This window comes from Silurus aristotelis (genome assembly GCF_946808225.1).
Source record: "Silurus aristotelis genome assembly, chromosome: 19".
NCBI classification, from domain to species: Eukaryota; Metazoa; Chordata; class Actinopteri; order Siluriformes; family Siluridae; genus Silurus; species Silurus aristotelis.
In genome coordinates, this window is record NC_139592.1 from 5,235,226 (window position 1) to 5,246,454 (window position 11,229).

The 11,229-nt window shown below is 37.0% G+C and overlaps 1 protein-coding gene across 5 annotated transcripts in view; it reads right to left on the reverse strand.

The window, feature by feature from the left end:
* Nucleotides 1-34: 34 nt before the first annotated feature.
* Nucleotides 35-11,229, reverse strand: part of rbm10 (RNA binding motif protein 10) — a 20,776-nt gene continuing 9,581 nt past the window's right edge. For all 5 annotated transcript variants that reach the window (XM_083521114.1, XM_083521117.1, XM_083521115.1 and 2 more), the window contains 15 exons: nucleotides 10,656-10,716; nucleotides 9,958-10,116; nucleotides 9,656-9,816; nucleotides 8,300-8,397; nucleotides 8,020-8,107; nucleotides 7,718-7,910; nucleotides 7,532-7,623; nucleotides 6,821-6,884; nucleotides 6,530-6,621; nucleotides 5,373-5,546; nucleotides 5,133-5,285; nucleotides 4,577-4,639; nucleotides 3,558-3,740; nucleotides 1,307-1,363; nucleotides 35-622 (listed from right to left, as the gene is read on the reverse strand). In XM_083521114.1, the coding sequence (XP_083377240.1) occupies nucleotides 566-622; nucleotides 1,307-1,363; nucleotides 3,558-3,740; nucleotides 4,577-4,639; nucleotides 5,133-5,285; nucleotides 5,373-5,546; nucleotides 6,530-6,621; nucleotides 6,821-6,884; nucleotides 7,532-7,623; nucleotides 7,718-7,910; nucleotides 8,020-8,107; nucleotides 8,300-8,397; nucleotides 9,656-9,816; nucleotides 9,958-10,116; nucleotides 10,656-10,716 (1,695 nt within the window). In that variant the 3' untranslated portion in view covers nucleotides 35-565. The remainder of the gene's footprint in view (nucleotides 623-1,306; nucleotides 1,364-3,557; nucleotides 3,741-4,576; nucleotides 4,640-5,132; nucleotides 5,286-5,372; nucleotides 5,547-6,529; nucleotides 6,622-6,820; nucleotides 6,885-7,531; nucleotides 7,624-7,717; nucleotides 7,911-8,019; nucleotides 8,108-8,299; nucleotides 8,398-9,655; nucleotides 9,817-9,957; nucleotides 10,117-10,655; nucleotides 10,717-11,229) is intronic.

An 11,229-nucleotide genomic window follows, 5' to 3' on the forward strand; every position in this document is an offset into this window, starting at 1 on the left:
TCACATTCGGGTCCTATATTGCTATGGTTTCTTTAAAAAAACAAAACAAAACAAAAAAAACCTTTATATGGCATTTAATTGGCATTATAAAGTTTCCTTTCCGTTATAGCGGACAAATAAATCACCAAACTAATCACCTTTTTATTCACACTGTCGACGAGAGTGCTATGATTTATGAAGTGTAAAAAAAAAATAATAATAATAAAATCTAAAATATCTCCTTCGACTTTTGTCAGATAATTTTTTTTCTTCAAAAAAATAAATGGAGATTTTTTTAACACCACACTGTGGTGAAAGTGGGGTTTTTTTTCCCAGTTATCAAACACACACAGCATTTTCCTCAATGTATTCTTATTAGCAAAGAATGTATTTATAAATGCTGAGAGAGATGTAGTGTTGGAGTGTGTGAAAAAAAATAATCTGGTAAGAGAGGAAAAAAAAAAAAAGGGAAAAAAAAGAAATAGATCGGAATATGTCTGAACACTCAGTGTGCTATGCTTTCTTGCTTCCTTGTGGCATGATTTTGACCCAGATAATGAGTGTGTGAGATCGAGTGTGTGTGTGGTCACATAGGGCTGTATTTCCTCTTTTTGGCATCTGGCGTGTCACTCCTGTATTTCATCTACAGAAGAATAAGAAAAAAAAAAAGTTTGATGCTCAGAGTGTAAAGATTCACAGTAGTATGTAAGAATTCGACCAAAGTTTCACAATGTTTGTGTTGAGCGGATTGAGACCTCTGGTGTAAGATATATACAGACAAAACAGTGATCACATGAACGTGTTTTTTTTTCCTTTTTCATACTATAAGGAATTATTTGCACTCGTGACCTGTCCAATAGCTCCAGAGCTCAACAAGTGAAAACGAAGAGTAACATCAGTAAACATCAGAACGGTTACAAAGAACTCAAACTCGAGTCAAATGAGGCATTTTAGCCGTCTTTGAAGCTCTTTTCCAGGTTAATTTGGGGTCTCAGGTGCTGCTCGACAGCTCCGGGAGGTTTTAATCAACAAGGTGAACATGTAGAACATTTTGTTTACAATATTCAACCCGTCCGTAACAATTTGCCCCTTTGTTTTATACACACAAAATGTTTTGTTTTGTCTCTGTTTAACACAAATTCAAAATAAAGTCTTTTCAGCCATCACTTTTCCTCATCAATAAAATACAAGAATTTGGTAAATGAATCGAAATTATTTAAAACAATATCATGAAATAAATACACGGTGAGCCGAGTACATTGACACACCCCTACTACTGTTTGTTAAACGAAGGGGAAGAGGGAGGGGAGATGCTGATTTTGCTCACCTGCCGCTCCATGCTGTCCTGCAGGGCCTGTCGAGCTCTTCTCTGCTCTAGATTTTGCTATAAAGTAAAGAAAAATCTTTAAGGGATGTGATTTGGCTATTTTTCCCCCTCTCAAATATAGTTATATTTAACAGTTAAAACTGCCACATGAGCAATCAAGCTAGGTACAAGTCAACTTTCTTTGCTTGCGTCCGTGTTTTGGTTACAATTTAATTCGCAGCAATATGTAAAAAAAAAAAAAAATAAAAAAAAACTGGTGCAAAATGGTAGTATGATTTGTTAAAAAAAAGAAAAAAGAAAAAGGACAACAAAAAAGAAAAATGCAGACCCACTTGAGATTCTTTATAACGCCAGGTTCACACACGCTCTTAGCAACATGGTGAGGATGCAGCACACTTGGTTGTGTGTTCAAATAAGTCTTCTGGTGATTTATGGAGATATTACTACATATTCAGGTCAGTCTGTGTTCAATTTAAGTATATTTCTTGTGCTATTTCTCACAACCCAAATTGTAAATACTGTAAGTACTTTCTGCGTCTCACTTTAACCGACATCTAATCTACACCAGCTGCGAGAGGCATTCCTTTTATTATTTATGTGCGACGTGTAACTGAAGCATCTTCAACTTCTTTCGGCTTCTCCCATTAGGGGGCGCCACAGCAGATAATCCATCTCCATACACCCCGTCCTCTAAATCTGCCTCTTTCAACTTAAAACTACCTGCATGTCCTCCCTTATTACATACATAAACCTCCTCCTTGGCCTTCCTATTTTGTGCCAGTGAAGCATAACTTTATACAGAATATATTATTAAGGTTATAATGACATTTCAAGCTTTCGGTTTCAAAATGACACACGGAAGCCACAATGCTTCCGGGAGAATATTCTTTGGATATATAGATATGAATCTGGATTTGTCAATGCACATTTGCTGTGTGCAAAAATGGCAAATAAATTGAACTTTAAAAAAAAAAAAAAAGACGATGAAATATGGAGGAGGCTCAATTATGTTTTGGGGTTGCTTTGCTTCACAGGGAGTTCATGGGTCCTTCAACAGGAAAATGATCTAAAATATACAGCAATAAAGTACCACAAAATGGCTAAGAACAAAAACAAAAACAAAAAACTAGACTATTCTGAGGTGGCCTTTTATGATCCCTAATCTAAATCCAATGCAACATCTATAAAAAGAGTTGAATCATGTAGCATGGAGAAGGCCTTCTTCTATCCTGTGGCAGCTGAAGCAGTCTGCTCATGAAGAATGGCTCAGACTATGTGCAGCTGTCTTTATTGCGCTGAATCAAACACCAGTCTGATTTTCATTAAAGATCGGAATTAAACAATGATTGACAGCATTTCTTTTTATTTGTTTCAAGCTATTTCAGAAAAGAAACAAAAAACTGTGGGTTGTTGTTTTTTCAAGGAGGGATACCGGCAAATTTGTCCCCGTCAGTACGCCTGAACGAACAGAATTGCACACGTGAAATTGTTTTTATTGCCATTGGTGCAGGTATGAAGCTGATTGTATAGATAAAGTTCTTGGGCAAGTGTTTGCTTGCCCGTTTTGGAGTATTCTGTGCTACTGATAAAAGCCTAATCAGAGATTTTGCAAGTTTTGAAAACAAACTTATAATAAACACCACAATACAGAGGGGAAACTACAGAGCTCTTAATCAAGTCTGAGATCAGAATCTTTAACCTTGTGCACAGGTTTCAATGATTGTGTATGTAGTTATAATGGTTATATTATTATGGTTAATAAGAGCCTTGACTCGTGCTTCATCATTAATAAAAAAAAGTAATAATTGCATTACACCACAGCCCTTGATAGATTTACTCCGATAAGAAAGTAACGAGTTTTGAACAGCAAACATACAATTGTCTTATAATAAGGGCCAGGGGATTTCACAAAAATATCAGATAACATTTCTGTTACAGTAGGTCATATATACACTATAAGGTCAAAAGTTTGTGGACACCTAACCTTTACATTCGTAGACATCCTATGCAATTGTGGGCCTGTAACTTTGTGGTAAATGTTTGTGGAGGAATCACATATGGCTGGAAAAGTCTGGTGTCACAATACTTTTGTCCATATGTTTTATTTTTTAATAAAAAAAAAGTCATGTTGCACACTTTGTGATCATTACACTGGAACTCAAGAGTGCCAGTATGACCCAGGGCTGTATATTGTAAAGATCTGTAATATACAGTACAATACACTTATTTGGTATGCAATTGTGGCTTTTACCTTATGGAGCTCTGAGAGCTGCTGGTGTCTGATCAAAGCCTCTTTACTGGGAAACTGTCTCCTGCAGAGTAAACATGCCAGTTTAGCCCAGTCAGTCATCCTCTCATCCCTCTCTCCTCCTCCCACATCCTCTGCTTCAGACTCCCCTCTGTACACTGGTGCTGAAGTCTGAGAAGGAGGACTCTGAAACACACACACACACACACACACACACACACACACACACACACACACACACACACACACAGTAAGAAAAAGGACAGAGAGGGAATGATGGACAGAGTATAGAGTGCAGTAGAGTCATGTTGTATAATATTACTCTGTATAAAAAAAAAAAGAAGAAAAAAAAAAGAAAATCAGGTTTCAAACGAGAGCAAAAATACAAATATGAAAAGCTTAAATGAAACAAATAAAAGGTGATTACATTTTTTTAATTATAAAGTTTGATTAGTAAAAATCCCCCCCAGACATTCCCTGTCTGCTTGGTGTGTACCGGGATTTAAGGTCCTAACATTCGTTCTTAATCTCGCCATATCTATTCCATTAGTTAAATATAATGCTATTTTTGGAGAGAGAATAATAATAACTTTTTGTAACTTTATTGTTAGTGCCGGTCCCAAGCCCGGATAAATTGGGGAGGGTTGCGTTAGGAAGGGCATCCAGCGTAAAACATGTGCCAAATCAAACGTGCGGAGGAGCCGCTGTGGCGACCCCTAACGGGAGAAGCCGAAAAGAAAGTTTATTGTTAGAAAGCCTTCAGCCAGCTGCAGCTACAGGAAGACAAGGGGACCAAAACCTCTGCACTGATTGGAGAGGCTTGTGTTGTTCAATGAATGTTCAATTTAACCAATTTTCTATCACATCTTATTAATTAACTGTAAAAAAAAAAAAAAAAAAACAATTGGCCAAAGAAACCTGCATCATATATCGGCCATCGGCTGGCCTGATTTCTAAATACCGGCATCAGCCACAGAAAAACCCGTATCGGTCGGCCTCTGGTTTTATAGTGATGATCTCACCTCTCTTTCTTCAGCATGTTGTATGTGCTCTGCCAGAATCTGCAGTCGCTCTGACAGAGCACCCTGTATTTAAAAAAAAAAAAAAAAAAGAACAAAGAATTCAACATTTTAAACATTAAAACACACCATTACCACAACACCACTACCAATAGTCAAAACTAAAACAAACTATGATCACAATTATATTGTCTAATTACTCAGAGCAGCTGAATGCTTGAATCTGATTGGCCAGATTCTGTGATGGTGTTGATTGATTTTCTGTAACAGCAGCTTTAACAGTCACATGTTTATATAAATGCGCTTTTTCTAAAATGTTATTGTCTCTATAGTAACAGCTCAATCAAAGGAAATCATATGAATCTCTCTTCAGGACGAAGGGTTTTACGATTTCGCAGCGACAAGCTTAATTTCTGTCTTATAAAAACTTCAAAAGGATAAAACAGAAGGCTGAGGAGGGAATGAATTTATAGCTGCTATAACATTAATGATAAAAGGAACTAACTGCAACTTTATACTACATGCTGCTGTTGAACACAGAGCACAGGCAGAACTTCACCTTCTTCTCCAGAATGGCGTATCCGGCGTCGGCGCTGGCAGATTCCCGGCGCTCGTCCGCGAGTCGAGCCTGTGTGAGAGCGGAGGAGGCAGAGCGAATGCTTTCCTTTTGCCTGTTCATACTTTTAGCCCAACGCTCCATGTCTTTAGCAATCTGAAACATGGAGGCCCACAGTCAGTTTTGTATGTGGAACAATGTCTTTCATATCAGTGGATGAGAAAAGGTGTATGTAAGGCTCACCTGCTGCGCCGTCTTGGTTTTGGGCTTCTCCTTTTTGTCCTTCATCGAAGTGCAGAGGTCAGAGCTCGTTGCCAAGGAAGCAGGATCTCCTCCTTGATCATTAGGAGCGGGAACGTAGGTGTGCTTCTCTCCGTCCCAGTACATGTACTGCTGAGTGTGAGCGTTATAATAATACTGTGGGGGGGGGGGGGGGGGGAGAGAAATCGATTGGTAATTGGTAACAAGGTAAATGGTTGTGTCTGTGTGTGTGTGTGTGTGTGTGTGTGGAAACATACACACCTTACATGCCTTCTTATACAAAAAATACCTGCCTTACGTTACTAATTCAATAGAATTTTTATGACCACACAAAATTTTATTTATTTCATTTATTTTATTTTTATGTTTGCATATGATTCAGTTTATATACATTTCCCCATATTTCAAATTAATTCCCATAAATTCCTGGTAAGTATCCAACTTGGAATATTTCCAAAATTCCCCAGATAACGTTCCTATAGAAAGTTTCCAGACATTTTCCAAACCGGAGTGGAATATAATAATAATAATAATAATAATAATAATAACAATAATAAAAACTAAATTCACATAAAACCCTTCCTGCCTGAGCCATCAAGCTCTCCACATTTTTTATTTCTGTTTTTTTTTTTTATATTTTTTGAAGTTGCATAAACTGACGTTAGTGAAATCTTATTTTCTTAGATAGATTAAATAGATTAAATTCTGTACACAATTAATGCTGTTATAAAAATCCAATAGTCCAATCAGATTTGATAGTATGGTAAAAAAAAATAAAGAGAAGGCGCTCTAACAGTTCTTCAGCAGTTCCTCTAGTGAAATTATAGAAGCAAAGAAACCCGGTTCTTTAACAGCCAGTAAAACTGTCCTTAATAAAAGTCATGCTTTCTTTAAGTGCATCTAAATCCACCTAATGCACTGCACTACAGTATTCCTCTCTCTAAAGGGTGTGAAGCTTCATCACATCCATTTAACAAATAAATTTTAATTACACTGCAGTTTTATTATGCAGGGCTTTGCAAAATCTAACTGCAAAAGAAATACAGTTTGTGAGTGTGAATGTTTTCCCAAATTAAAAAAGTTAAGCGTGAATTGAAAATGATATAGAAAAAAAGAAAAACAACTGGATAATATTTTACCTGGGAATTGGGATCATAATAAAGCCCAGTCAGAGGATCATAGTAATAACCTGAGCTTTCATCATACTGATATGTGGAAACATCAGGATCAGCTGAAAGAACAAAACACTACTAATCAACCGAATGAATTACGATCGTAAAAAGCACAACCCTTTCCTGTGGCTAAGCTTAGGATAGAATCATCAGTCTTATATAGAAACCATCATTACTAATGACACATTACACAAAAAAAAGCGAAGCAGCCTCAGATTTATGATGTACAACAGATTAGGTGGAGATAATGTTACTCACGGTACTGTTGGCGCTCAAATGCTGTTCCTGGGGTGGCAGGCTGTGGCTTTCCAACAAGCTCAACCTACACACAAACACAAACAAACACGGCTGTTGTTGTTAACAAAGAACTATTTTGTTTGAGTGAAAAGGAGAATCAGTCACAGCGGGGGACCCGAACCACCAGGCCATGGATTATCTGTTACTAGGATGCAAAAAACACAATTTATTGACTTCTTCAGTCTGCAGGATGTTCGTTTTTAAAAAATGACTTCCTACGTGAGTTGAGTTACATTTTCATTATACATGTAATAATTAAAATAATAAGTAAATCATATAACAGATAGATAGATAGATAGATAGATAGATAGATAGATAGATAGATAGATAGATAGATAGATAGATAGATAGATAGATAGATAGATAGATAGATAGATAGATAGATAGATAGACAGAGACAATTGTGCAAATTGAGAAGTGAAGATAAATATGTAAGTATATGTAAAGTGAATATATATAAAGGCTATAGCAGTGAAGAGATGTGTAAACATTGTTAAAGTACAAATAAATGGTTAAAAGTCTATGGCAGTGAAAAATGTGCAGAAAATGTTGTAAAGGTACCACCAAGTAAAAGGTCATAAAAAAAAAAATAATAAAAATAAAAACATTAGAGTAATTTAATATGCATGTTATGGTGTTAAGTTATAGTTATGAAAGGGTGGGTGGTTGTACCTGGTTTGGTCGTGCACTGACAACTTGTGACTGAACCTGTGTGAGGGCAGCACTGATAGCAGCACCTTCGGTTACCGTGGGAACCAGAGCAGCTTTTTAAAAGGGAGAAAAAAAAAAGATAAAAAACACACAAGGCATTTAAAATACTTCTCTTTAACATACATGATCTTCTCTTCTGAATCTCACCTGTAGTCACGCTCCCCCCTTCGAAAGCACCTATTAATCCTGGGGCAGAATTTGTTATGGGGCCTGTCCCGATAACAGCCCCTGCCCCTTGATAGATGACTGCCTCTGCAGCAATTCCTTCTGGTCTCTGCTGTGTGAATACAGGTGCTGCTGCCCCCTGTTGGTACACGCTCACATCTCCTCCTGCAGAAAGCTGGCGTGTGAAACAGAAAACCGAGTTATCTTTCAGGTATAAAGACAAATGGCTGGGGGTAAAACGGTGAATCTAAATCTAAAGGTGTCGAAATACAATTCTTCAGGACCTGGGAAACCGCCCACTGTGCCGCAGCAATGGCTGTACTCGCTACTGTAGCTGCATTCACACGACTGCTGTCAGTCACACACACTTCTCTGTGAAGGAAAGAGATACAAAGAGACATAAAGAAAACAGAAAACTATTCTAACCAAATCATCCATTTATACATTTTATATTGCATTATCTGAGCTACTAGTTATTAACCCAATTAGTTTTTCCAGGCTGAATAACATAAAACATCTTTCTGCCCTCTAGTGTCCTTTATGTGCTAGTGAAAGGTTTTGTACCGTTTTGAGCCCTTGGCAAACTCCACAGTTACACTCTTCCCATCGATGGACAGAGGAGGCTGAAGAGCCTGAAGGATCTGCAGCAGCTGAGATGCTTCCTATGTGAGAAACAAACTGGTCAGTCAGGGAGTAATATAAGTTAGGCCCTTAAATTACTACTGCCTTCAAAATATTATTATACCTAATAATAAATCATTTGCACTAATTATACTAACATACTTTTTTATATACTTTCGGCTTTGTAGTAATTTTACTAATATAATCAGTACTAAATATTTTTATATATTACTATATATTTTTACTATATTGCACATTCTATTTTATTCTTAAACTTTTCATTTTTACCCTTTTTAATGTAAGGGTCATAAAAGTCCTTTGTGAGATTATATGTGATTAGAGGTTGCCAGATTAATCGGCACCGATTGTTAATTGCTGAAACTATCGGCAAAAATCCATACAGTTTTTCCGGGTTGTCGTCTGTTGCTGGAGCCGCTGAGAAGGTCTGCATTAATTATACAGTTCATTTTGGATGAAAGTGTTTTTATTTATAGGAAGTGCTTCTTTTTGTTTCAGTTCGAATGCAGGTCTTTGATAGGGTTTCAGTAGGACCATTAAGAATGAAATTAACGACCTGTATCAAGCCATCAAAAACACACCCACACGTTGTCAGCAACTGACCTTAACCAAACCCTAAATAATAAATTTTTTTAAGCCAAGTATCGCTAAACGTGCACTTTCCCACAGCTGAAAAAAGCCGTTTAACATCTGTGGTACTATTTAAGAGAGATTCGCGTCAGTAACAAGAAGCTGACCGGCTGCTTGTTGGTCTCATGTGCAGTCGTAATACAGCAAATTATATTTGTAATCGTGAAAGAAAGAACTACAAAACCAAGTAAACAAACAAAGAAAAAAACGTATTGTCAAGTGCTGCAGGAGCATTTCAATGAGCATTAGAGGCAGCGGTACATGGACATCGGAAGATTAAGACCAGTTTAAAATGATTCAAGACCCAGAACAGTGCAGACTTTAAGACTTTTTTAAGGCCTGCAGTTTAGATTTTTAAATGTTCGACTTTTTAAGACACCGAAGAAGACCCGTTTTATTTTCCTCAATATTTATTGATATAATGAATATATTCATATTTCATTTAGCCCATTTTTTTATGATTCAGCACCATTTTTGTTTTATTTTGTATTAAAATTCAGTACTATTTTACAGGGAGTGTTATGCTTGTTTTTTTTTATCTATCACTTGATTAATCGGTTATTGGCAAGTATGATCTAAAGTAACTATATTGTACCGATAAACTCCACTATCCGTCTACCGCTATATGTGATGCAGGCGAGGATACTGTACCACGATGGTTGTGAGCTGTACGAAGGCGAAGCCGCGATTCAGCTGCGTCTGTTTGTCTTTAATGAGCCGAATGTTGGAGGAAGAGAGAGTAGCGAACGGTGCAAGAGACGACAAAATGGCCTCCAATGTCGTGTGAGGTCCAAGATTCCTGAGGATTAGAGCTACAAACGGACGAAAATTTGGGATACCGTTACCATCAGTTTACAGCAATGATTTATGGTTAATTTCGTGTTTTCTTCCCAATGAAAAATGAAAGCTGTTTAATTAAAGGTGAGTTTAGAAAACAGGTCGGAGAGACGTACTGTCATTTGCTGCCTCTGCGCTCTGCGAGGAAGCGGACATGTTTTGTAGAGGAGTGGCGGTCTGATAGATGGCAGGAAGAGGCAGTAAGCCCTGTGTTGAGTCCTTTGACTGCCTCGCAGGTAAATCTTTTTGTAGCATGGGCAGCTTGTGCTCAGCATCTGTAAAGAAGGAAATGATTTTATCCAGAAACAATGCAATCACATGCTTGAAACCTAAACAGGAATTTACTAAACATACACTTGTTATAAAGTAGAGAATTTTAACAGTGCTTGTGGTTTAAACATGCACTCACTACATACAGATGTGCATTTGTGCATTCAGGCAGGACACATGTAAATAAATAGGGTACTTATTATTCATTTGAGTTCTTTCTGCTAACCTGACACACTGTACTCGTCAATTTAAGTATAAAAAAAAATGACTAATGTCCCTGTCCATCTGGGATCTCTTGCGCACTTCTGTAGTGCTAACACTAATTGGTTTTCCTATAACGGCGAAACTATCTCGTCTTTTCACCTATTGAAACACCAGTCATCTGGTGAACAGAAGGTCAGAGTTTTAGATCTGAATAATCACAAAGATGGCGTGTTTCAGATATGTCGAGTTCCAAACAGTTTAAAAATCCCTACATGAATAAAAATGCACATAGATCATAAAGTATATAGGGTGCTTTTTTTTATTTATTTTTTTATTTTACCTGATTTTGGAATGCCACATTTGAAACATTTCTCCCGTCGCTTGAAGTTCTGGACTCCACACTGTAACGTACCAGAGAACATATAAGTCTGACCGTGGCAACACAGTACACAACCTAGCAGCAGCTCTAAATGCAGCACTGAATGTTATTGGAATCACAGGTATATATTTTATATTAGGTCCTGTTTCATCGTTTCAATAGTAACAACCTGTTCGAACACATACACTTATAATTTTCTGCTAATGGAAGTCTCCAGTGTCAGTGTACAAATACGAATCGATAGTTTTTGTTAATAAATAAAATATGCAATTGTTGGCAGATTGCTGTGATACAGGAAAAATACAACGTCAGATTGTGCAAGTATGGGAAAATATTAAACTTTTCAATGGTTCGAATGACAATTCATTAAATGTTTTTCATACAACATCTCACTCCTGTTTTATTCTGTGAATCAGTACTTCTCAACCCCCACTAGGTGTCGCTAAAACTTTCGAGGTGTCGCCAAGCGATTTTGATTTTTTTTTTTATATTTTATTAATGATCTTATTTAATTTATATACCATTAATAATGAAA